At 35.5% G+C, this 27,932-nt stretch overlaps 1 protein-coding gene across 1 annotated transcript; it reads left to right on the top strand.

Moving 5' to 3' along the window:
* Positions 1–21: 21 nt before the first annotated feature.
* On the top strand, positions 22–27,811 carry LOC103991779 (protein ALWAYS EARLY 2). Its single transcript, XM_018828650.2, has 21 exons — positions 22–218; positions 1,263–1,343; positions 7,935–8,084; positions 11,950–12,048; positions 12,262–12,324; positions 13,871–13,948; positions 14,268–14,451; positions 15,746–16,023; positions 16,339–16,684; positions 17,796–17,876; positions 20,264–20,472; positions 20,644–20,700; positions 21,343–21,639; positions 21,724–21,902; positions 21,974–22,256; positions 23,287–23,511; positions 23,624–23,722; positions 25,337–25,465; positions 25,561–25,746; positions 26,049–26,339; positions 27,277–27,811. The coding sequence occupies exons 2-21, from the start codon at positions 1,281–1,283 to the stop codon at positions 27,472–27,474; spliced, it is 3,495 nt and encodes a 1,164-aa protein (XP_018684195.2). The 5' UTR covers positions 22–218; positions 1,263–1,280; the 3' UTR covers positions 27,475–27,811.
* The last annotated feature ends 121 nt before the right edge of the window (positions 27,812–27,932 follow it).

Here is a 27,932-nt window from a genome sequence, read left to right as displayed (position 1 = left end):
TCCTTCGTATCTGGCGCCCGCCAAGGCATTCCGAAACCTTCTCCGATTCCCCCGTTCTCTCCCTCTTACTCTGCCCCAACTCGCCCTTCTCCGATCCACAAACCCTAACACCTCTTCCGCCGTTCACTGTCGAACCATGCGTGGATTGATCGGCTTCATCGACCTTCTTCGGCCGACCGCGTCTCCTCGGCCCGGACTCTGATTTCTTCGTCCCAACGGTAAGTTTTCCGATCGCTTCCTTTCATCCAGGAAACCTTAACTGTGTTGGATTCTCGTGATGTCTTCGCTGCCCATCTAGGTTTGTAACAACCGCAAATAATTGTTGTTTTAATCGGCCAGGCCCTTATCTTCTTCGTCAGATGTTTCTTTCCCCCTCGATTCGTCTTAATCGACTTGTGCTTGATGGAGTCCTCGGTTTTGGGCATCTTAATTTAATGTGGTTTTGTTCTGGGATGCGTTTTTTGGAGTCATATAAAATCATGACGAGAAACCGAGATGATCCATAATTTAGGGATCGATAGGATGAAGAATGCAGAAACAAACTCATTATGTTATCTGAAAAAGAAACTTCTGCGGTTAAGTTGTTCTGTTAATCTGTTTATTTGCTGTTCTGGTCCCTATGCTTTATACTTCTGAAATGTATATTTAAATGGTGTAACTCGAATAGTGTACGTTAAAAGCAGAAATTGATAATTAATTCAACTTAACCCACACCTCACCTGCTCAAAGGTTTTGTAATGCTTGAGTTACAACACGATTCTGCCCACCTGAAACTCGCCTGAATCATTTTGCTAGGCTGACCCTTCACCATCCATGTCGTTATTCTTCTATTTCTTAGTTCTAGAGAAACTTTAGATCCATCTCACACTTTGTCCTAAGTACATAAGAGGTCTGGAGTCTAAGATTGTTTTCTCTTGTGAAGTTCAGGGTGCTGTACAGGAACTTAAAATGGTAAAGAAAGGGGCGTCTTCAAGTAGCTAGATGATTTTGAGGCTTGTTGATATTTAATTCGAAAGATGTCTGAACCATGACCCATGGCCTGAATCTTGATCTACAACTTAGGAATCCATCAGGACCTAAGGGCAATCAACATTTTGGATCTACTTCCAAGTCCTATTATACCTGAGTTTATTCTGAGTTAGTTGTAACATTGGACTTGTTTTTGTAGTCAAGCTACATAAAATAATTCTGATCCGCAAAAAAAAAAAATCATAATACTGAAAATTGGAAAATGTGTGCTAAGATCAGTACATATATGACAGGATTAGCTTGTTCTTGGGATGCATTTTGCTGAATCTGGAACTAGTGATGATCAAATGTGTCATGTTTCACTTCCAGGGATGGTATGCATAATCTTTCTTGCTTAATATTAGATCTTGAGTGTTAGACTATGCAATTTGGCTTGACTGTCGGCCTTATTGTCGTTCAATTGGTATGATTGTACCTGAGGTGGCCAATCTGTTTTTATCTATAGAATGCAGAATCTCGTAACATTTAGTTGTTCTATTTATGCACAACTATTGTTTTGTTGTCTTCTGTGTTATTTCAGTTTGCAGTACCCATTTTGTGAAAAAGGTAGTCTTTGCAGGTGAGTTGATGCATCACCTCCATGTGCTGCAGATGCATTGTCACATTCCGGATTTATAAAAAAAAAAATAATTCAGTATTTTATTATCCATAATTTACATAATAAACTTTCTTATTTTCTTTTTATTCGTTTTTGAATTCAAATCCTTGTCTTTACAGTAGTAAATATTCTATTAACTAAAAAAATGATAACATCTTCTTGGTAGGATCATAAGTCTCTTCCACCCAAGCTTCAGATCTATTACATAGTAGTAGATTACTCTGAAAATAAATATAAAATAAAAACATATCAACAGCCTGTTGATAGGAACCTCAGAAAAATTATAAAAATAATCTTCAATATTCATTAAATATAAACAAATATCAATAATTCAATAAGAAAATATATTTATTCATCATAAAACTCATGCATAAGAAAGACGATGATAATTTCTTACATAATAAACAAAATCATGCATCAACCATAAGCAACACATACATAATAATCATATAACAAAGGCGTACATCACACCTGATAGTGCACTCTCCCAACAGCGGATGAAGAGACATACTTCACGGGATTAATTTCTCCCAACAGCAGATGAAGATAATCCATATTGCACTCCCAACAGCGGATAGAGTGGTATCCATCACCCACTCAAGTGGAGACACGTTCCTACCAACAGCGGATGGAGGAATGGCCCAAGTGGTATCCCTCACGTCTGACGGCCCGCTAATCCCCGAAGGGAATCGCCATACTTGCCTTCGGTAGGGATACATAAACATCCATGATCATTCATTTACACTCATTCATTCACTCACATATGCATCAAGAAATCAATATGATTAAATATTATGAGAGACCATACTTGATGTAAATCTACTATACTATGTTCATTAGTAGCTTCGCACTGTGATGGGCCCGTAACTTCTTTCACATGTTGCACTTCCAATGTGAATAACTAGTCTAGTCACATCTACTACATAATCATATCAATATCATAAACATAAGAACATGTAAAACCAATAATCATTTTCAAATGACATCTTTAGATAAAACCTTTAAATTCATTAAATCATAAAGGCATAAAACGTCAATCTCTCAATAGTCCTCAATCAACCAAAATCCTAATTGGAATAGCTCAATTAACTTAATTCAAATTCAATTCGATTATGATCTAATGGAACTAACCTCAAATCCTTATAGAACCGGTTTGGAATCACCATAAACTGGTCTTGGATAGGTCACATACATTGCATATATATATTCCATATACACTGCATATACTTGTTCCAAGTACTAGATTAAGTTGAGGTACGACATGCTATATAAAAGGAGCGACGATATGTCTAATGCCAATCGTGTAGCTGGGCAGGCTTAACTTCATGAACTAGGTTAAGCCTCACTTATAAGTTGGGTTGAGCCTTGTCATCGAACTAGGCCTTGCTTGGCTCGTGAGTTAGTCCTAGACACATGAGTTGGGGTCGTATCTAACCACATGGATTGGGTCGTACCTAGCCGTATTAGCTAACCGATGCCTGGCCACATAGTTGGGTTGTACCTTACCATATGAGTTGGGTCATATATGGCCATATGGACTGAATCGTACCTAGCCACATGAGCTGGCCTATACCTAGCTATATGGTTGGGTCGTACCTTACCACATGGGCTGGGTCATACATGGCCACATGGACTAGATCGTATCTAGCCACATGGGTTAGGTCATGCTTGACCACATGGGTTGGTTCATACCTTACCATATGGGCTGGCTCCTACCCGACCACCTAGGTTGGGTCATGCCGAGTCATATGGGCTAGGTTGTACTTGGTGACACGAGCTACGTCATACATGACCATATGGGCTGAGTCGATTCGATCTGATCGATCAACTTGACTCAAGTCAGACCCCAATTAAACTCCTCTTATCAAATTAGATTTCAACATTTAAAATTATTAAAGAATGACTCAAATCCATTAATTAAAACTTTAAATTCATGATGTTAAATTTAAAACTAATTACATTATAGAAATTCACACATAATTCTTGAAACATAGATATATCTAATTAAATAAATTAGAACTACTATATTAATCCAAAAATAAGAATTTTAATAATTAAATCGATATTAAAATTCACTAAAGCTTAAGAGATCAAGATAAATCAAATAATCATTCTAACATTACAAAATAATTATCATTATTGATTAATCCTAAAATTTTAAAATTAAAACATCATTATGCATAAAAAATTATAATAATCTCAACATCAAGATTTTAAAATATAGATCAAAGCTAGTTAAAAAAGAAAGGATCTTACCTCTCTTCGGCTATCCCTTTCTCGATATCATCTCCCCGGAAATCCTCTCCTCAATCCTCCCATTGTTAGGCTTGGTGGGGAATGAGGGAGGAGTAGCCCCCTTTATATAGGAGAAGATGAGATCTCTCTGAAAGATAAGTAATAATTTAATTTTTATTTTTAATTTTTTTTTTCTTTCACACATAAAGAAAGTAATATAATATTTATTTCTTATAGTTCACACACAAAAATAGAATGCAAACTATTTACTTCCTAAATATCAAATCACTCATTAGAAAATAAATCAATTAATAATTTAATTGATTAGTAGAATTTCTAACTTATCCATGTGATTAAGGAAACTAAATTTAATTATTTTCTTAACTATAGTACACAAATATAGAAGTTAATAATAAAGCAATACATCATTTATAGTAATTAATTTATGTTAAGGGAGAAATTATCGGTGATTACATGCATTTTATATTGCATGATAAATCGTCAAATAGTTAATAGATGCATTTTATTTTCAAATTTTCATTTTAAATATTTCGTGAAAAGTTATGCCTGAACTAAGTTTTAGTATAAAATATGTGGGAGAAAAATCATTTCACATGTTTTGTTTTCTCGAAGTTTTGTTCTAAAATTATCTTTGTTGGATATTACATTTTGCAACCATTGTAAACCAACAAATATATTCACTGAAATAAAAAATATTATTATTAAATTATACATTTGCTTTAATAAAAAATAGTTATTAGCTTAAGAACATACGAAAGTTACTAAATCTTAATAGAAAAAGAATATTTATAAATTTCTATTACTATATGAATGGTTCTCAGTCTAAATCATAGGATATTATGATTCTATAATCCCATCCTACAGTTTGAGTTTATGTAGCCTTTTACGATCCGAGTAGGAATGCGAGGTTAACAGCCTTGCCACTTGTCACTTGCCACTTGCCAATTGCCAATTTCTAGTTGCCACTTGAAACTGTTGCTATCTCTTTCATCTTCTTCCCCTTCCTATTTCCTATTGTCTTATTCTTTTGGGCTAATTACAGATTACCTCATGTAAATAGCTACTTTTAGCTTCCTAATCCCTATAATTTAAAACGTTTCATCGGTATCCCTATACTTACGAAAGTGAAACATTTATGTCGATTTAACTTAACGATGTCAGTTTTATTAACGAAAAATATGTAAAAAAAGGGCAAAAAGGTAATTTTAAATTTTTAATGTTCGGTGATAGATGGCGACGTTGTTGGCATCGATACCGACACAGTTGCCTGGTCGCCTCCGACGATGATAAGGTTCGCTCTCACCGCAATGCCACCCGCCTCCACGAGGAGCATGCCGCCGACCTCATCGCTACCCGCCCCGTGCCACTCTACATTTGCGTCGATGTCAACGCTAATGGTGGTGGTTGCCATGGCGTCTATGGCGAAGATGGTGGTCGCCTTGTCGCTGACTCGTTAAGTGGATCCCAGTCTCGACCTGAAGTTGGGGTTATTGAAGCTCCTGTCGCTCTCCTCACTACCACGTCAGTTCCGACACTACCTCTTGCCGAGCAGCCCTTTCACTGCTTTGCATCTGTGTCAATGTCGACGCAAATGCAAATATCGAGTGGCCCTTTCGTCGCTCGACAATTATGTTGACGTCGACGCAGATGCAGAGCGACGAAAGGGCCACTCGACGAGAGGTGGTGCTAGAATTGATGCGATAGCGGGAGGAGTGGTAGGAGCTTCGGCAACCCCAACTTCGAGTCGAGGCTACGATCCACCCAACAGGTCAGCTGCGAGGCGGTCGCCATCTTCGCCATAGATGTTGCGGTGTTCACCACCATCTGCATCGATGCTGACGCAGTTGCCAATGTAGAGTGAGGCGAGGCAAGCTGCGATGAGGTCGGTGACGCATTCCTCGTGGAGGCGGGTTGTGTTGTGATGAGAGGACCTTATAGTCAGAGGCTGCCAGGCAACTGGCGTCATCGTCCGCCACCATCGAACGTTAACATTACCTTTTTGCCCTACCTTTGTTTTCGTCGATAAAACTGATGTCGTTAGGGTAATTGGACCTAGATATTTCACTTTCGTAACTATAGGGATGTCAATGCTACTTTTTAAAGTGTAGGGATCAGGACGCTAAAGATAGCTAACTATGGGGGGTAATATGTAATTAGCCCTCTTCTTTCCCATCTCCTCCTCTCTTTGTGGCCGGCGTTTTGTCACGGATAAACTTTGAAACAGGGTGTTTGATGTAATGCTTATGTATGTCCGTGTCTTTTGGCATGTTCATGCCTTGTACAGAATGTAAAGGGGCGGCCGAAGGCTTAATAGTCCCATTTTAGTTGGGTTGGTGGCCTCTTTAGGCTTGTAAATAAAGGTTGTGTCATGTGGACACGTGCGAGAGTTTTTCGGTCTGTAATGGACCATTTTACCCTTTGTTGTGCCACTGTTCAGAGCTTGTAAAGTCTGTTTGTAATTTGCTTTGTCTATGAAGTGTTTTTCGGACATGTTTGCTTGTGGATCCCGTTTGAGGCGTTCTCTTTAACCCGTTCTCTCTTTTGTTGGTCCTAAGGGACAATGGGAGGTTTCGGGGAGGCTGACCTTTACGGACGGACGCGCAAGGGTGCCGCACGACTTAGGCAAAACCAGCTAAGTCCGTGTCAGTTTGTTGTTGCCACAGTTCTCACTTTCCTCTTATTTTCCGTTCCTCTTCCTTCCCTCTTATTCTCTCCCTTCTTTTTTATCTTCTCCTCTCCTCTCTCGAAGGCCATCACCCTTCACCACACTCTTCCTCTTTTCTCACTCATCCCTCCTCCCTCTTCTCTTCTGCTGCTGCTCTATCCTCCCTCCCTCTTCAGTGTCCACTCTCTTCCCTATTGCTACAGCCAGCACTTGCTGCGATCCTCTTCCCACTTTTGTCCCCTCCCTCGAAGCTTAATTGATTTAACATGGAAATTTAAACTTAAATGTGAGGTACAATTGGCAACTGATGCTATGTCGGAGGAATCATAATAAAGAAACATCGATAATGATCCTAGTCGGAAGCAGTGAAATATTATAGTGTAATCCACAATTACTAATTAGATCATAAATTCTTGAAAAAAATTCATCAGAAAACCTAGATGGATCATTAAAGCTGCATGATCTAGTGTATTTTAAATACAGCTAAGCACTCAAGGCTCATCACAATTTGCAAAACAGCAAAAGCATTGATTCTATTTCTTGAACTTGATGATTGAAATTAATGGTTGGTGGGAAAGATTGGTGCTAAAAAAATCAGATGCAGAATACTTTTAGTGATGACAATTTGACATGGATGTTGTAGCAAGTGCATCTGGAGTTAGAAAGTCAAGGGCATACACTACAAAACAAGCAATACTCAAGATGAGTTTAAAAACATCAAGTTCAATGATACTAATTGTTGAAGAGGAGGAAGTTGATTTTGTTGGAACAAAAGAATAACTTGAGGGATATATAAGTGATCGAGAAGATGAGAGCATGGATAATGTTGATGATGTTGTGGTGGATGCTGATGATAATTAGAACTCTTGGATTCATTTTGGTTTGATATTTGAACTAATTTAGTTATCATTTTGTTGGTTCAGTGTTCTATGGACTGATAGATGTATGTATTTGGTGTTTTGGTGATAGTTATATATAACTTATGTTTTGATTAAAGTTCTTGTTTTAACCCTTATCTCAATCTTTAAATATGTTTTTATGGTATGGTAAGTGTTCTGCTTTGCTTGGGGTACCTGGCACCGTGGACGATAATGGACCTTGGTGCCTTAAAACCTATACTGCTTCTGAGTTCTGACACCACTGGTTTCAAGCAAATCTCTGTACGAGATTATTTTTCATGCACACTAGTTAAAACCTGAGTCTTCATGTGGTATGCCTTTCCTAATGCACAAAATATTCTGTTGTTGAGTACTAATACACATTATACTAAGCTCTATTAGTAGCATGTCTTCTGTGTTATAATTTTGCAAAGGATATGTATTCACTTTTTTTGCTCCTTTAGCTGGATCATGCCATCATTCACTTATTTCTAGTGAAATTCTGCAGGTGTTTTCATTAGGCAGTGCAGCTAAGAAAGAAAGAGTTTCAATGGGCCCTTCAAAGAAGAAATGTCAAGTTTCCAGCAAGTGCTTTCCTGAACTTAGTGAAGAAAGGCCTTGCAAAAATAAGATAAATGCAGTCAAAAATAAAATAAGAGTAACTTTTTTGGCTTAAATCTCAAGTGATATATTATGTTTTTGCTTCTGTATTTTGTGTGAGATGCATAATGAAAATTAATACCATACGGGAGGTCGTGTTTTCTATTTCCATTTCACATAGATTAAGATTACTATGACACAGACTTGCCTGATTTTTTTCAGCTAAATTCTAGTTTCCTTAGCCTGCTGATGTGATAATAGCTGCTCTAGAATGGTTGTAATTATTGAATTTAAATATAATGATATCTCCAAAGTTATTAATTTTACTGATATAGCCAGATATGATTATCAACTTGCTCATACCTTTTTGATCGAACTTTTGAATACTTTACACTTACAAAACTGACTTTGGTGCTATTCTATGAAATGTTTGCTTTCAGTTTTATGTGCAGATCTAAATTATGCTTAGATTCTAGTTTTATTCTTTTAAATTTTACTTGTTAATTCTATCATTTAAAAATTTGAAATCTCTTAATGAATTCAAATTCTTTAATCCACAAAAGCAAGGAACGGAACAAGTCAGCAACACCGTGTATCTTATCATTTTGGAATTCAAAGTATAAAAAGTAAATAAGATTAGATTGTAAAAAAATGATTTTGCTATCGAACTTTGATCAACATCTTGCAGAGCTGATATTTATATACCATTTGTTTGTTGTTGTCAGTCTGAGTGCAATGTTTGCTTGCTTGAAATTAGAATTTAGAAGTATTGTTTGTTCCTCATTTGAAGTGAAACTGATATTGAAGGTTGGCATACACTAACTGGAGTCAATCTTGCATCATCCTTCTGTAGCTTATCTGACCATGCAATATCTTGCTAACCAGCCAACAGGATAGCAAGCTTTCTGTTTTCTTCTTATTGGACGACCCACTGTTAGAGTGGTTATGCCCATTAAATCATTTCTTTTTAAAGCAAAAAGAGAACCCCATTACCTTATTCAATAAGCAAACATGCCAGAGGAATTAGAAAATGAGAGTCAAGTTTTAAGGGTGACAAGAACCCTCCAGGAGCACAATAACACTACTAATTCTACATTATTGACCAACTAGTCAGCACACTTGTTGTCTTCATTAAAAGATCTACAAATAGATGTTTTTAAATATCTGAAGTTAGGTACAATATCTTTATATACCATTCAGCTGCCAAGGGACATTATTATTATTTAGAATCTGGATCAAGCTGCTGAAATCAACTTTACTATTGAGTATTGACATCTATAAGCTTCAGACTCGAACACCAAATGAACACTATCACTATATCCTCTGCAAAATTAGGAGATTTATTATAAACTTGCAAATAAATCCTAGAAAATTCTATGGCAATTTGTGTATAAATCCTGCCCCACCAGGTTTATTGGGATAAAAAGATCACTTATCTGTATTCAAATTCACCTATCCTGGTGAGGAAGCTTCCATCTGATCCAAATAATATTTAAGGTTATTTTCATTAGACATACCTAGCCAGGAATACTAATATCTAAGAAGCCATTTGGTCCATGTTCTGGATGGCATTCATGATATCTAGAAGGATGAGTTCGCTATGTGGCCATGATTGAGACTTTGGCATTTTCAAGTTTAACAGAATATTTATAAGCTCTGACAATTCTTGAAGTAGCATAATTGTGCGTCTCGTTTATCAATCTTTTCTCTGTATTATTGATTCTGAAGGAGTTGGCATGAAATATTGTAGTGTTTAGAAGTGAGTATACAATACTTCAGGTATTAATATAGTACTTTCGGTATTTTAGAGTGTAGTTCCTATGTAGACTTGGTGATTTTGTTATCAGTGAATGATTTATTGTTCAACTTGTTTGAATTTTGAAGTTAAACATCATATCTGAAGATTTTGATTAAATTTTCTAATATTATTTATAGGACTAGGAATAATGTATGACGTGTTTTACACAAGAAATTATACTGTAGTTTTTGTTACTTTTTAGCTTTGCAAATTAACTGGCATAATGATAAATGAAACTGGTGTGCAACTTAAATCTTCTTTGATTTCTTATTTTAGGAATCTACTAAATGTGTAACAGATATGGGTTTTATGCTAGGTTGGATGTTTCCTTCTCTGGGAATTGGGCAACTAGATTAGCTTTACTTATGTTTCCAAACTCATTAGGCTCCAACCTATATCCCTTGATTAGTTATTGGAAAATATTCTGATGTATTATCATCATACAAAATTTGATCAGCACTATCCTATATAAAAACGATATTAGAAAACAATATTACTGGGCTTAATATCTGATCTCTTGTTCATCACTATGCTAGACGATTAAAAAACTGTCACACAAGCATTTATTTCAGTTGATCTATAGTTGATCAAGTTTTTATAGATAATCAATGTATATTTAAACTAGTGGGTGCCTGGGTGGGATGTTGTTCGTCTAGTTATTCTGTGTGTCACATAAAAACCATTGGAAGATTCTATATTCCAAGAAATGTCACTTTTCTGTTCCCCTTCACATGTTTTTTTATCTAAATTTCAATGGAGCGTTTAGAAATTCATTGCATTTTCTTTTATTATCTTAGACTCTTGGAAGATTATAGTGGAAGCTTCTTTTTTGGGATTTAAATGGCGTACAATTTTAAATTCTGTATGGGGACCAAGGTTCGCCGTACCGTATCGTATCGGCGTTTTGACCCGGGCTCGGTATGGTACGGTACCGGTGTACCGGGTGGTAAGGTTCGCCGTACCGTACCGTATCGGCGTTTCGACCCGAGCTCGGTACGGTATGGTACCGGTGTACCGGGCAGTACATCAGGGCGTACCGAGTGGTACACCTTGGTGTACCGAACAATTTTATATTTTTTTCATACTGTAGCAGTGCTACAGTATAGTACTGTAGCACTATAGCGGTACTGGGCGGTCCGTGTACCAGTAACCTGTCGGACCGGTACGTACCGCTCGATATGGGCGGTACACTTCGGTATGGCAGACCTTGCCGAGCGGTACATCAGGGTGTAACGAGCGGTACACCTTGGTGTACCAAGTAATTTTATACTTTTTATACTGTAGTACTGTAGCGGTACCGGGCGGTTCGTGTACCGGTAACCTGTTGGACCGGTACGTACCGCCCGGTATGGGCGGTACGTTTCAGTATGGCAGACCTAGATGGGGACTATGCTCTTTTTTGTCTTTTGTTTAGTCTTTCATGTGATTGTTCTCCAAGTAGGTAAGGAAACTGGTTCCTTTTACTTGAGATCACAATGTCTAACCAAGCAAAATGACAATGAATGACCATAGTTTGACAAGCAGCCTTGTATTGTAGACTGATCAAATTGGTCGTGTTGGTTCCTAATGATCTGTGTCTCCCAGAACTGTTGAATAGTTTACTAAGGCTGTTGATATTAAGTTCCATATTAATTTGCATATGAAAATAGGAGAAATGTGCTTAAAGCTTATGCTTTATGAATAATGTGGACTCTGGTCCTTTTTATAAAGGTCTTTTTTTAGCATATTGTTTTGTCTATCATATCAAAATGGTGAGCCCTGGTAGTTGGTACCACGATACGGTTGCTCCTTTTATCACCTGAATGATTAGAGTTTCAGTCATGAAAACAATCTGCTTGTAGGGATATGACCCTGCAAATTGACCCTTTCTAGATCATGCTTTGTTGGGTGCTTTATGCACTAGGCTGCACTTGTCTATCATGTAAATTTGTGTTAAAAAATCTTTTTCACTGTTATCTTTGTGATTTCTATAACCACATTCATTGGAGGACTTTTTTTTGGCTTCAATAAATTGTATGTTTATGTCGCTTTCATAAGTACTAATTATTATGTGAAATGTACTTCAACCCATGACCTTCACTAATCTATTATTGCACTCTAACTTTAAACAAAGTGATTTATGCAGAAAAGGAACTTATCTGATATGCTAGGTTCCCAGTGGAGCAAAGTAGAGGTGGTACAATTTTTTGAGGCATATCATAAGTATGGGAAAGACTGGAAGAAGGTTGGCAACCTTCGTCATATCATCATCTATTTGATGCTCTGCTTGCAATTATTTTGCTTACCTTTTTGAGCTTCAAGTGCTTCAACAATTCTTTTATAAATAAGAAGCATGTTTTCCTATAACTTAGAAGATTTCATAATCTATTAGACATTAGTTCTGGGTAACACTTGTATTGTGTTAATTGTTTCAATTAGTAATCATTTTGACTTTCAGGTGGCGGCTACGTTACCCAATAAGTCATCAGATGCAGTGGAAGCCCTTTATAATATGAATAAGGTTATACGTGCATCTTACACCTACTTTAATGTACACAATTTTCTTAGATTTATTCTTTGTTCTCAAAGTTTTCTGAAGTCTATAAAAGTTGTTACACTTAGAAGTTAGTTTATTTGGATTAAATCATGGAATTATGATCATATATCATCTGCATGCATCACATTTACAGGCTTATATTGACGTATAGGCTTCTTTTACATCAACTGTGTTGAACTTATATTGAGGTATTGTTCATTCATAAGAAACTCTGGTTCATGGTAATGGCGCCACAAATTCTTTTGGCTTAAGGAATTGAACTCCTCCTACCAATGCATAGTGATTTCCTTGATCTGGCTTCTCTAGCATTTTGATTGACATGTTTAGTGTCATCCTACTTAGGCCATTTTGGGCATTTTCTTTTGAGATGAATTCTTATTTTTCTTCACCTTTTCCTTCTTTCTTTCTTGCATATATAGATAATGTGTCTCCCCTCAAATGAATCATTTCCACTTTGGTGGCAATCAATAATAAGATTCCAGTGAGTGCAAAGTTTAAAGTCTCTGTCTGATGCCGATACCAGTTGGTGGCTGGACTGGTATGGTAGTGATATGACAGATATACTGACACTTGATACCGGTCAGATCAGTACCACTTTAACTAGAGAGGAGGGAGAGAAGAAGGGAGAAGGGACAAGAAGTGGAGGGACAAATACGGCCAGTACTTGTATGGGTGGCAATTTGAACCTTGATGCAGCTTAGGTTAAGCTTCTTTATTTGGATATGCTTCATCTTTTTCTTCATGGCATTCTGATTTCATTTTCTTTTTCTTGCTTTGGCTGCAACTTCTAACTCGTTGGTTTCACATCGATTCGTGGCATGAAACTAGACCATGGATTTCTCTTATGTTTTTCAGGGTTGTCAAAAATACATTTTTTAGTAAGCTAAGGACTGCAGCATAACAAAGGCTAAAATTCTTTTTTCTTTCTTTATTTATGATGAGGCATCAGTTACCGATGGGCTTTACCAATATGCTTTATCTTCCAGGAGTCATGTATGAGACGAGAGACATTACATTTACAGGATAAACTAAATACTGGGAAACAAGTAAAAGCTCTATGTAGAATGAAAAGAAATACATAATGTATTTCCCATGAACTTATCAATATGCTTTATCATCCAGGATACATGGTATGAGATGAGAGACATTACAGCATAAACTAAATACTGGGAAACAAGTAAAATCTCTTTGTGGAATGAAAAAAAATACATAATGTATTTCCCATTAACTTATCTTTGTTTGTTTGTTCTGGTAAACAGGTGCATCTGAATCTGGTAACGATGTTGTGAGTTATTAAACTATTAATTACCATTTAATTAGTCTCTTTTTATTGGTTTAATATTTTAGATAAGCAGCATTATTTTAAAAATCAGTTTATAGTATCTCTCTCTCTCTCTCTCTCTCTCTCTCTCTCTCTCTTCTTCTGTGTGTGTGTGTCTCATATTGTCCCTTTTTTAAACCAAATTGTTCCTCACTGCATGATTGATTAAAGAGGACTGTGCTATTTCAGGCTTACTTATCTCTTCCAGAAGGGTCAGCTAATGCAACTGGACTAATTGCTATGATGATTGATCATTACAATATTCTGGTAAGACTCAGAACCAGGCTTCTTCTCTACCATTTCTGACATTGCTGTTGATATCTTAAGTAGATATATCTTATCTTTACCAGACAAAATTGTAAATTAGCGTCTCAAAAGTTATATCTATTTTATCAAACACTTATTTCTTGGATAGTCTTCATCTTCTTCTTGCATACTTCACCAATGCTACATTTTGGTGAAGGAACTTATTTGCTTTAGTGTTAACCTGATACTATTGATCACCTCACCAACTTTCATTTTTATGTCTTAACTCGAAATGTTTTATGTGAAAATCTTATCTCAAACTCATGTCGTTGACTGTCAGGAAGGTGGTGACAGTGATCAAGAAAATTATCGATTTTTAAGAACATATAATAGGCCTCAAAAACATGGCCGTGTATCTCAGATTGTCCTGCCAAAAGGTTCTAAAGGGCTAGTTTCCTTGCAAAAGCAATCAATCCCATCAAGTTCTGGGTGCATGCCTTCGTTAAGGAAAATTCATTTTGCTGGCAAGTACTACAGTTCTCTTTTTATTGCCATATTTATGTCCTTGAGTCCAACAACTTCCCCTTTTGCTCTAAAAACATCTAAGTTCATATTTTTATATTGTTGATCTTTTTTTATGTTTAATTTGAAGATCTCAGTAGTTTAACTTTCAGCATCTTATCAATGAGAAACATTGTGCTCTTTTGTTGGCATGACGAGGCATCTATGTCAATATTTTGACACCCAACATGGACATTGCATTGGTCACTGGTCCATGGTTCAATTATTTATTCAAATAAGAATGTGTGACATCATGTAAATACAAATAATAAGAAAAAAATTATGAAAAAAGGTGGATAAAATGTTTACGCTCCTGCCAATCTGTGTACTCATTGTATGACTTTACATTTGCAAATAGATTGTTTTTATGATTCGAACCCTTGATATACAGGACACAAAAGAAATCTTATTATAACACCAAGTTTTACCATCAGAAAAAATCAGATGTCATTATGAGATATTGTTTCCTTGGGAACAGTTGCCAATGACAGATAATATTTTTCTATGAATATTTGGTATTTTGGTTTAAATGTATTAGATTGTTGCAAAATCAGATGTTTGATGTAATGTTTGAAATCACATGGACACAATATTTGATTCAGAGAATAAATTAGTCTAGAGTCTTGTAGTGTATAAATTGAGAAATTGGGAATTACTATATAGATTAAACCATTTAACTTGCCAAAGTTGGAGAATCAGATGGTTCCCAGGGATCAACTGAAAATGCCGTAGTTGAGGATCACGAGAATTGAGTGGTATAACAAGTATGTCAGTTAACAACTTGGCCTGTAAGACCTGAGTGAGGTTTTAAACTATTGGTCTAAGTCTTTTATTTCTTGGGAAATTTTCTTTCTAGCATGGCTGTGACTGACCATGAGTCTACATTTGGAGACTAAAAACAACTCTTGGAGAACAAGAATGTAGTTTCCCTTGCATTCTTTCACCTCAATCTTACTTTTCACTTTTTTCAACTTGTTCTCCTATTCAGGCAAACCCGACTAAGTAGTTTCTTTAAGTCATAAATAAGCATGGGAACTTGAATCTTTTTTTCCTCTGAAATATATTTCACTCTTCCAAATGATAAGTTAACATGTTTTCTTAGTTCTTCTGTTTGTCTCAATGGATATTCTGGAGTTACTGTGTATCTTCGTATCACACAGTTTCAGTTATCACCATGAAGTCAGATGAACATTTAGTTTTGAATAATATACTGTATATGTACTGCTATAAGTTGATTCCATAATTTTTTGTGGCCAGATACTTTCGGTGGTGGCAAGATTCGTTGTGTTGGGAAAAGGACTCCTCGTTTTCCTGTAGCATTTTTGTCTGAGAACATTATTAGAGATAATTTAACTTCATCAAATAAACAATGTTCAAAATCGAAGGCAGAGGTGTTTGCCGATGAAGGAATGCATCTAGCAGCATTGGCATTGATTGAAGCTTCTCAGATTTTTGGGTCACCACTGGGTTCTCAAAGCATAGACAGAGTAAACGAGCAAATTGGATCACCTCCTGTACTGAGTGGTGACTCAAAGGTTTGTCCTATTCAAAGCTAATATATTGCCTTAAATATTTATATTTTGATCCAATATGTTTTTTGCAATCAGTCGGACCAGTACATATACTAATCTGTACAGCATAGTATCATCAGCAGAATAATGAAAATAAATAAATATTGACTGATATTAACCTATGTATTTCAGTACTAGTTCTTGATCAGACCAACATATACTAGTCGGTACATACCATAACTGGTATTTGAAACCTTGATTGCTACATAAAATTACTTCCATGATGATTTAATTTTAAAAGGATTTTTTTAACTGTCAACTGAGCATACTAAATTGCAGATGGCCAATATCGATATTGGAAGTGCTGGAGTTGATGGATGCTTCTTGGAAGGGAAGTTAGCTAGTAAAGAAGGATGTTTTGCTGTTATCAATAGAGATACTAGACTGCAGGATACTGATATCTCTTCTGCAATCCCAATGGAATATAAGATGCAAAAGTTACAAACAAAGAGGTCAAAAGGTCAAATCAATATGAACTATCAAGCTGAAAAGGGGACTTGCATCAATACTGAAGGTGTTAATGTGAGAAATATTACATGTAAAATAGATGCAGAAGATAGGGAAGCAAAATGTGCATTTAGCTCGCAAGGTCGAAAGAAGAAGCTGCTTAAAGAACTTAGTTCAGGTATATCTTCTTTATATATATATATATATATATATATATATATATATATATATATATGTGGTTGTTGCTTTGTTATTTTGGAATTGAAATAAAAAAATAAACCTTATCCGATATTGATTAATTTTGCCATTTTGTGAAATTTACTTGCAGACTGTTGTAATGTTTAATAGTAAAGGTATCTTACTTGAAATTCCCTTTTGAAACAAATTCAAGTTTGTGTTGTGAGGTTTAGACCCTCAATCAACCAGTTATCTTCTTTATGATAATATCATCATCCTAAAAACATCAGGTAGAGGTTTTGGTGTTATAGAACACATTGTAATAGATATGAACAAGGAGATAGTTTTTTGTCTGAAAATTGACAACTTATTGAGCAAATATGGCCATTGTTAATAAAGCCTTTGACACCAATTCAGAGAAGATACATTTCATTTTTCAAGATTCTTAGATAGGGACTTCTTTAACCATTTTTATCATAATTTTCAAGAATGATAACATTTTGTTTGATGTGAAAAAGGGAAAATAAAGAAATTGGTATTCATTTCTTTAACGTTATCTGCATTCTTATCCATATTCAATTGATGTGAATATCTTTCCATATCAACATCAATTTCAATATCATTGCTTATATCGACTGATCTATATCATGTATAATTTGTTAGCCATATGCAATATGTAAACCTTCATGCATGTTGCCCCCAGATTCTCCTAAATTGTTGTGCTTGCAAGTGTGCTATCATCTATCATCATTATGGTACAGAAGCAATGATAAGCAATTTATCATTATGACGAGATTTATTACTCGACATTTCATTAGCAATTCATGGACTTTGAAGCTGCATTTGATTTTTCTTTAAAAAACTAATCAGAATTTTTTATTATATTAAATAACATACGGGACGTTCAAACATGGATTCGAACTTGAGACTCATCACTTGTGCAACAATGCACTTACCACTAAGAAGTCTCAACAAAGACGAAGATGCTTTTGATTGCTTATAATTTTTTTTGTAATATTTTTCTAATCCACATCAATTTCAATAGGAATTTGTGAATATGAGATTTTATATGCATATGTGTTCATATTGGATTTGTTCTTCTCAATTTGTAGATGAAAGGAATGCTCTAGATGCTTTGCTGGATTTGGGTAACTTGACTCCGGATCTTTTCCATACTTCTGCTTCTGAAGCTGGTTAGTGTTCTAGTTATTCATAATCTGAGGGGAAGTAACAGATGCTGATGATATTATTTGTTGTTTTCATTCTATAACATGATTATTTTCATATCATATTCATTGACAAATTCTATTGTTAACTAATTGTAACCTTGATAGCCATACACATGATTATATGCATGGCATTACCTTTCTAAGTATATTTATGTTAGATCAATTATTTTATATTTTCTGATGATGCTATGGGATGGATACACGCTTTTGATGTAATATAAAGGTATATACCAAGGTTTGAAATACCATCTAATATGGTACAAGTGGTCTATACCGGTTCATCAATCTAGCAGCATGTTGACCAGGGTAAACCAGATGGTTCAAGCCTAGTATAAGGCATATCGTTTGATGCAATCTTGTACCATGTGAGAAAGGGCTTGTACCGGAAAGTAGTTTCTTTTTATTTTCAGTATTTTTCAAGCTTTTTTAGAAACTTCATACATATAGTTGTACCAACACTTGGTAGGTTAATATAACTCAAACTTAAATTGATCGAGGCAAGGACTGATATAGGTCTGGTATTCGAAATTAAGATCATTGATTATTATTATTTGGTATAATATTTTCTTTCACTTACAAATTTCTTCAATATGTTATGAATTAAAGGTAGATGTTTTTCTTTTTTTCCTGTGTTGCTTGTAGTACGACATGCCAAAACCACCATTTCATGAAGAACTTATTGGAATTAGTGATTTCAAAAGACGCTCAAGCCCTCCCCTAGGTGCTCAAACGAGCGCCTAAGTGCCTCGCAAAGCGTTTTGATGAAACACCGCTCGGGTGCTCGATCGAGCCTAATGCCGAGCTCCTCGAGCAAGTGTCTAAGTGAAAGTTGGATCGGGGTTTGATCTTGGTTCGATTGAATGAGCAATTTAGTTCAATCGAACTAACTAATGTACCCTAACACAAACCCCCTCCAACCCACGCCCAACTCAGTTTGACAAACTCGAAGTGAAACCCTACATCTGTCACTCTAGCTCCGTCCATCATTGTGTTTGCTCTGTCCGTTATTGCCGCCTTTGTTTGCAGCTTCGTCCGCCACTGTGACCTTCATTTGCAGCTTTGTCCGCTGCCCTCTCCTTCTCCCACCTTCCTCCATAGCGATTGGTTTCTATTTTCAGTTCCTTCTTTAGAACTATTTAGCACCATATTGATCCACTCTTTAGAATTTTTTAGCACTAGTTAGAAACTTGTTTAGCATAGGCATCCATCAATAGAAACCATATTTTATCATTTTTATTTTTATGATTATATTTATCAAATTGTAATATATATTTTTAAAATTTTTATATTCTGAAGCATCTCACTTTGCTCGAGCGGGTGCCTAAGCAAGCACCTAGCGCCTTGAGTGTTTTGGGGCCTTGGTGCCTAGTGCTCTTAAAAACATTGGTTGGAATATACTTTTCCTACACCGATATAAACATAAGACTTTTAACAAGTACAGTTGGCTTAAGGTGAGTTAGTGGGGTTGGGTTAATTAATGTGGATCTAAGATATTGAATTGTATTTCATTCTTAAATCATCTACCTAGATCAATTTTGTTCAATGTTAAGCTATCATTTAAAGGTATGTTTGCTTACGTTCCCCTTCTATCTTAAGAAGAATGAGTGATGGCCTGGTGCATTTAAGATGCAACAAATGAATTCATATCTTCATAACGAGGAATTAGATGAATGACCTAGCAGTTAGTATATCGAAAGAGAGAGGATGGTAATTGAATTCATTAGAATAATTTTGCTAAAAATAAGAGCAGCCAAGAGAGTCTCCACTCTAAGATTCTGCTAGTTGAAAAATTCTGCATCAGGTTTATTTTTCTGAATTAAAACCTTTCTTAGGATGTGTCTGAAGATATGTATCTGCATTTCAATATATACACATGCATGTGTATACATAAGTACAACATATGTACATATGTATGTACTTTAATTTCACTAAAAAAGTAGTGAAAACTTATACGCTTTCACATGGTTCACCTTACCAGTCTGTACCAGTATATTGATCAGTTATCGATACAATATGTACCGACGTACCAAAACACGGTAAGGTGGGGTATACCAACGAATTGGTATGTACCACTCATACCGATCCCCTGTTGGACGGGTACATACCACCCGTACTGAGTGGTACATCATAGTATGGCGAATCTTTCTCTTCCATGAGCAATGGAAATTATTTTCTTTTTTGTTTATTTAAATAAAGTATAGGTGTTTTCCCACCTCACAATTGTGAAATAGTTTCTAGAGGATGTCATCAGTAATGTATATTTTAAGTTTTTATTGTTATAGGCACTAAATAATTATCTGCTAATGAAAAAGAATCACTTCTGCTCACTCATTTAATTTTTCCGTGATCAGAGTTGAGAAGTCATGAGAGCAATTGGCCAAAGGTTAGAAAGGATAGAGATCACATATCCAATATTGAAGTTCATTGTGTTACACAGAAAGATAAAAATGGAAGCAATATACCCCCTCAGCAAGATTATCTTTCAGAGGCAAATCAGAGAAGCTGCCCTACTACTATCAGCAAGCCACATAAAGGAAAAGGGAAATTCTTGGGAGAAGAGGTAACAAGCTCAAGTAGATTAGGTCAATTGATAAACTGTTTGGTCTATTATTATGAATTGCTTTTGATCATGCCTAAGAAAAGAAAAATAAAATAAAAATGAAAGGCTTTATATCACATAAATAAATTCATGATATTTACTAATGCCAATTTGCCTTTGAACCAATAGCAGATTCAAAAATGTGGAACAGGAGATAAATCTCACCTGACAGAACTTCAGAAGAATGGGGTAAACATTCTCCTACTTTATTCATTTTTTCCATCTTCTCTGATACTCTTTTAGTTATTTATCCCTTTCTGTGCATTTTGACCCTTTCCAAAACCTGCAATTGTTGGAGCCCCATGCACTGGGCTACCCTTTTCCTTTCCAATATAGCTCTTAAACCATTGTGATCAGTTGAATTGGCCAGGATCATCAGGTTTCAGTTGATTCCAACCAATTTTTTTTATTAATAAACTAAATTTTGCTCAGTTCTGATCCGGTTCATCTTGTAATGGATCTGGGATTAGTCAAATCCACTGAAATTTATAGAAACACATGAGTATTTAGTAAGCAAAAGTGGTTAAATGCATTACTTGTTAACTATGCTGTCAGAAACCCCATTCCCTTTGCTGGTAACTTAGGACGAAGGTATATATCAACCTGTATTAGCCAGAATGACCAGTGAATAAAAAAATCATGCTTTTCTATTATATGCGAAGGTCTTTGTCATGTTTCTTTTTATGCTACTAGCCCTCAAGTCTTTTCATTGTTGTCTTGATGTTCTTGACAAAATATCTCTTAGGTAAGAATATGATTAGGATTTAACTTTATGCTTCTCAAAATTGGATATCTTTTGTTGCAAGTCCTGTAAACTTGCTTTCTTTTCAGGTCTCAATTGAAGACATGGAAAAATCCTTTGCTAGTCAACCTATTCAGCTCTCTGAACAAGGAAAACTCAGCCATAAACTAGAGATTTCATTGTTAAATAGAAAAATTGGAGGAACAACAGAAGATAAAACTATATCAACTAAATGTTTAGCTGCAGACAATCTTAGTATGCATAATGGAACAAGGACCAGATGCAAGCTAAATCTGAAAAAAGAAATGGCTCAAAAACAGCTGATGTCTTCTTGTGGAGTTGGAGACGAATGTCAGAATAACCATTCACGTTTTATGAATATGAAGGTATTTAATTTCCTTGTATTCATTATTCTTAAATTAGATTAAGAAATAAATATTTTTTTCATCTGGACTATTTCTTAATTTCAGGGAACACTTGCTAATTGCCTTTCATCTCAACTGTTCCGTAGATGGTGTACATTTGAGTGGTTTTACAGTGCAATTGATTATCCTTGGTTTGCCAAAAATGATTATGTGGAGTACTTAAATCATGCAAGATTGAGCCATATACCAAGGTTTAGACGAGCAGAGTGGAGCATCATTCGGAGGTATTTGCTGACTAACAGGTTTTGCTATGATAGAGATTGGGTTTAGTCCCTTAATTGTTTTCTTTCAACAGATCTCTTGGCAAAGCACGTCGATTTTCTAATAAATTTTTATCAGAAGAAAGGATGAAAGTTGAACAATATCGTGAATCAGTTCGAACACATTATACTGAGCTGCTTGCTGGTACAACGGAAGGACTTTCAAGAGATTTAGCTATACCTTTGTCTGTTGGACAACATGTGATTGCTTGCCATCCTAAAACAAGAGAAATTCATGATGGAACTATACTAAGTGTTGGTCGAAGCAGTTACAGGGTTCAATTTGACAGACCTGAGCTAGGTGTTGAATTTGTGATGGTAACACGCCCACTGTTTATGTGCTCCTGTTGTATTTTCTTTTGTATCTGTATGCATTCTGAATTTTCACTGCAACGTTTCACCTATATGTTGATTCTTTGAAGCAAACTTTGTAGGTTTCTCTTCTTTGATGAAAACTGCCCTTATATTAACATTAGTAAGAGACTTCTATTGTGCTATTGATAAAGAAACCTTAAATCCAATCTTTTACTAAAATCCATCTCCTAGATGCCAGGAGATCCTTTTATCTTAATCTATGTGTAAAATTTCTAACATATATAATGTCAATTTAGAAGGTGAGGTGTTCTTTGCTCTTTGCTGATCATCACACTGCATTACTATCTCTTTGTAGTTTTTGTCTTTTGTTTGAATTACTTTCAGGTACAAAAATGTTTCACCACATAATGTTCCAGAGTTGTTATAGAGGAGACAATCAAGGATCACAAAGTAGATGCCATGCAACCTTCCTAAGACTTGAGGGATTGTACAAAGGAAATCATAAATTGCTATAGTTGGTCATTATAATAGCTATGCTCTTTTAATTAGTGTCTACACATGCTCTAAGAGTCTAAGTTATAGATATTCATTTAATTTTATTTCTTTTGCAATGATTTGCTATCCATCATCTGTTGCGCAGCTAACTTGCCAGGTTGACAACTATAATCTAGTGTTGCTTCCATGTTCTTTTTTGCTTTTCTGTGCTAAATTCCATCTTCATCTTATGATAAACTATTTGGTCCTCCACTGAGTAAAAGAAACCTCCGCAGTTAAATTGTATATTTACCGGTTTGCATGTTATAAACTTGTTCATCCCACCCTTTCATGTTCAGGTGATCATCTGATGATTTACTTGTTTTTTGGAAGCCAGGGATTGGTTTATCCTTTGAATTCTCATTTAATTTTTGAGTTTTTTGCTTTATACATGTAGGTATCTGATGTTCTTTATGTCTTCTACATCTTTTTGACAGAAATTTGATTTGCAAGTAATATAATTGTTTACATTAATTAAAAAAGAAATTTTATTTTTCAGGATATTGACTGTATGCCTCTAGGTCCATGGAAGAATATGTCTGATGATCTTGAAAGACAAAATGTTCCAAGTCAGTTATGCAAAAGCCTTATTGTCAAAAAGACAGATGATTTTATTCAGCAGAAAACAAATGATATTCCAAACATTGCCTCAAATGAGATTGTGGAGGTTGCACATATGCCTCATTTTAAATTTTCACAAAGTTCACCGTACAAGCAGGCCAAGGTTTATTGTCATTTTCTTTTGATATACTTGGAAAATCAATTTCATTCTACCTAAAATAATCAATCTTAATGTACTCATCTGAGATGTGACTAACATATTTCTTGTTCTGCAGCAGGAAATTTGTAGTAAACAGTGTCCATTGTCTCAGATGGAAACAAGGGAAGCTGACACTAAAGCTCTTGTTGAACTGATGCGTGCTCTGAAGAAAAAGGTGATCGTATTTAATAATTTTCCATTTCTGATAGTTGTTCAGTGTTTATATTACTTGGGAATTATTTTTTCAATGTTCACTTCCAATTTCATCTCATTTGACATTCTTGTCATTTGAAACAGTTCTCTTCATTGTAAGAGGTTTGCATGTAAAACACCAAATATTTCTCATGTCATTTCTGTAAGTTTCATATATTTTGCAATTTCTGTGCTTTAACAAGGTTGAAGTGAAATGCATTTTAACCAGCATGAGTGCCTTCTGATTAGAGATTTGAACTAAGCTTGCGTCTACCATCTCCAAATCTTGTTTTGGCATCTTTACACAAAGGGTTCTTATAGTTTTTGCTTCCTTTTGTAATATTACTACCTCGGAACTTATTGAGTATCTGTCTTGATCTGCCTTTTGAATCCTAAGTTATGGCTACTTTTCATTGCTTTGCTGTGAGGCCTCCTGTTCTGTACTTTGTGGTCCATCAGTCAGGCTTTTTGATAGATGGCCTGCTTCAATAACTTTGTGTTAGTGGATTTCCCAACGCATGTTTTTACAGGTCTTGTATTTATCTAACCAGGCATTTGTTCACAATTCCCTATATAAAGAATGAGCCATACACAAAAGCATACATTTAGGCTTATGTCAATCTGAATTCACATACTGTCTAAATCCCACCTAGACCCTTGAAAACATTAATGCCGTAAAGGTTGATTGTTTAAATAACTTCTTTGAATGAGCATAAAAGAGATTTTTATTGTTTAAATAACTTCATTATTATCTCAATCTTTGTTTTCATTATGCCAAGTTGTTGCTATAAGTTGGTGGCTTAATTTAGTCCACTAAAAACCTGAACACCATGTAATTCCTACTTGACACAATACAGTGCAACATATTTTATGTGATTAACACAGATTGACACTCTTTTGGCTAAAACATGTACATTTTGTGTTTCATATGTGTTGGGATGAGGATCCAATCAAAAAGGAACCCAATGCTTGGTATGTCATTTATATGCAGGAGTGTCATTAATATGATTGGTATGTCATTAGTTTAAAGTATCATTAATATGCAAGAGTCTTAGTTCACTGCTGGCTGGTTATATTGAAACCAACAACATTTTTCATCAAAATGGATTTAAAAGTTCTAGAAGCATTTTTTTATTCTCTACTATGCTGTGCTTCAGCCTGTTGTCTCAGTTTTATAAATATGTATTTACTTATTTACTTATATTTATCTAGTGCTTAAGATCCACACTAGCACCTCCAAATCCAACTCCACTTTAAGTTTGAATCCATCCTGAGCCGCCCTATGACTCACAGAACAGAACGTTCCATCTATCAATTGATGTAGCCATTTTTAAATTAGGCATATGTTCACTATTGGAAGGGGAAGGGCTTTTCCCTATTTTCAATCAGCCAGCTTTATTTTTCAACTGTTTGAAAAATCTGTTGAATTCTATCAGTTCCTTGCAAGTCTCATTACATATACTCAGTAAATGGTGTTTTTGTGTCTCAACAAACCCCTTGGTAGAATTCTGTAGAAATTGCAAAAATTGACCTTTTGCTGCATTGCAAATGCGAACAATTTGTAATGGTGAGAGAAGCATCATTGTTATGTTTGCAGAAAGCATTGATGACAGAACTGAGCCACATGAATGAGGAAGTAACTAGAAAGCAAAATGATGATTCAATCACAAATGTCGAGCACTTAAGGATGCAGTTACTTCTACAGCTACAAGAAGCCGGCAACCAGGCTAGTTACTAATTGATTTACTAAGTTTCATTTTCTTTTATCATAGATCTTTCTTTCCTCCTAACTTGATGTTTAATTCCTATCTCATCTTTCAGGTTGGTTCTGCCATACTTGAGTTGAGGCAACATAATACCTTTCAAGGAAAATTAACATCACCATGGTTTAGGTCAACTGAGAATTCAGTGCTTGCTGGACCTTGTAGTAACTCAGAATCTTATGTATTGGAAGTTGTTGAAACTTCAAGGCAGAAAGCAAAGACACTGGTGGATCAATCTGTGCAGGTAAGCATGAAGAGGTTGTGTTTTCTTGTTTTCTTTTTCTGTGTTGACGAATTTCCATGTCTTATTAAAACAAGACCTGATCCTCTATGTAGTCCTGACCATGGAATTTTTAGTCCTGTTTATATGGTGACATTCTCTACTTGGATCAACATGTGATGAATCTTTATTTTTCTATTGCAAAACTTTTACTTTTTTAACATATGCTATTATATGAAAACGATTCTCGATTTTAATTGGCACTTCGGTTCATTTTGTTTATTTCAATTGCCTTAAAGATACTTGTTGCTTTATTTAATTTTCAGGCTATGTTTGCTGTGGAAAGCAGGAAGGATGCTCTCGCTAGTACCAGAGAAGTTTTGTATCCTTCTAAAAATTGGTCTTCTGGAGTTGATTCTGACAGATTAGACACTGCATACACTCACATTCCAGAAGTACACAAATTAGCAACTAGGGATGAAAAAACTTCAGGCAGGTTAGGGCCAGCAAATATTCAGATCCCAGGTCTAAACTTAGAGATCTCTTCTGATGCAAACCTAGGTCGAATTCCATCAGAGTTAATATCGACTTGTGTTGCTGCTCTTTTCATGATTGAGGTACGCTGTGCAAATGTTCTGAAGGACATTGACAAAGCATATTTTCTTTACCTTGTCTAATATCTACATTTCTAAATTTAAGACATTTATTAAGTTATTTCACTCCCACCGTTATTTTTTTTGTTTTGTTTTCTTTTGCCCTCGTTCAACAAACATTCAGCTCTGCTCAGAATCTATCTGCAATCTGGTCATGTTTCAAACATGAAATAAGGTTTTGTTCTGATTTTATTGTAGCTTTTGCTGAGACTGCCTAACTTGTTTTAATGCACTTGTGACTGTTAGGGTTTAGCTCATAAAATTAACAGACATGTGAAAGCACCTTTCTTCTTTTACTTAATCTGGAAGACATGAAGCTAGTAACATATGACAGAAGCACATCATGTACCAACCTAAGTTAGGCATCCACATATTTGTTGTGCTTTTGCTGTGCTGTTGAATGCTTTATTTGTGGCAGAACCTGGATAGAATTCACTAAAAAGCAATTTGGGTCTTGTTGGGTATTGAACAGATATAGATTGCACGTACTTTATATTGCAAGGACACAGAGTCCAAACACATTCTGAAACCAATTTCTATTTGTTTTAGGTTTTTTCCTAGACAACGTGAATCCAAACCTGATTTGGCCTAGATTTTCATCAGAGAGGTCATATCGACATAATATGTATATTTTGCTATTTCATCTATCACTGTGACCTTGATCGGTTTTACCCTATTTTTTCGCCAAGCATACATGACTCAACAAACTTGTGTACTTATGAAAGACATCTTGGAATAAGCTGTCAATTACTTTAGTAACCAAGCAATTTGGAGAGGGCAAGTCTTATTGCCACATTTATCTTGCTTATTGTGATTCAGACGATTAGATTGAGTCATGAAAATAATCTATTTGTTGTGTGCATTTATTCTTCCGAGACTTGATTTCATCTCTGAAACACAGGGTTGTACCAGGAGACAGTACCCACCTGCTGAGGTAGCAGAGATACTGGAACTCGCAGTTACGAGTTTGCAGCCTTGCTTTTCTCAGAACTTACCAATCTACTGGGAAATACAGGCATTCATGAGGATTATCAAGAGTCAAATGTTGGCACTCGTTCCTACCCCAAGTATCGGTCTTTCAACGGTCTCTGTGCAATGAAAGGTGAACCCGAAATCGTAGTATGCCACCTATTTGAGTTGGCTAAACCATCTTCATTTATTTTTCTCTGCATTTGCAAGGGAAACAAATAAAAATTGAAGTATGTAACATATCCATCAGGGGTCATTAGATTGCATAAGAATTGTATTTTTTTTGTTTTCGTTTTTTGGGTGCAGTAGAGAAAAATCTAGACAGCTCCTAGCTATTCCGGCTTTGTAGATGATTTTGTTTTTCCTTTTTGAACAAAAAAGAAAAGCTTCTCATCAGAATCGATGTGCAGTATACTCTATAATAAAGAACTTCTCAATGACTCATCTTATATGATGTTTTTCCTTTATTATTTGGTTTGTTTTTGGTATGGCAATTCACGTATGGCATGAAGATTCTGTATGACTGCAATTTGCAACCCATAGCTTGCTTTATTCTGAGTTACAATGTATCAGCAGCATCTAAGGTGC

The sequence above is a fragment of the Musa acuminata genome, chromosome BXJ2-7 (genome assembly GCF_036884655.1).
Source record: "Musa acuminata AAA Group cultivar baxijiao chromosome BXJ2-7, Cavendish_Baxijiao_AAA, whole genome shotgun sequence".
In the NCBI taxonomy this organism is placed as follows: Eukaryota; Viridiplantae; Streptophyta; class Magnoliopsida; order Zingiberales; family Musaceae; genus Musa; species Musa acuminata.
This window is presented reverse-complemented; position numbering and strand designations above follow the sequence as displayed.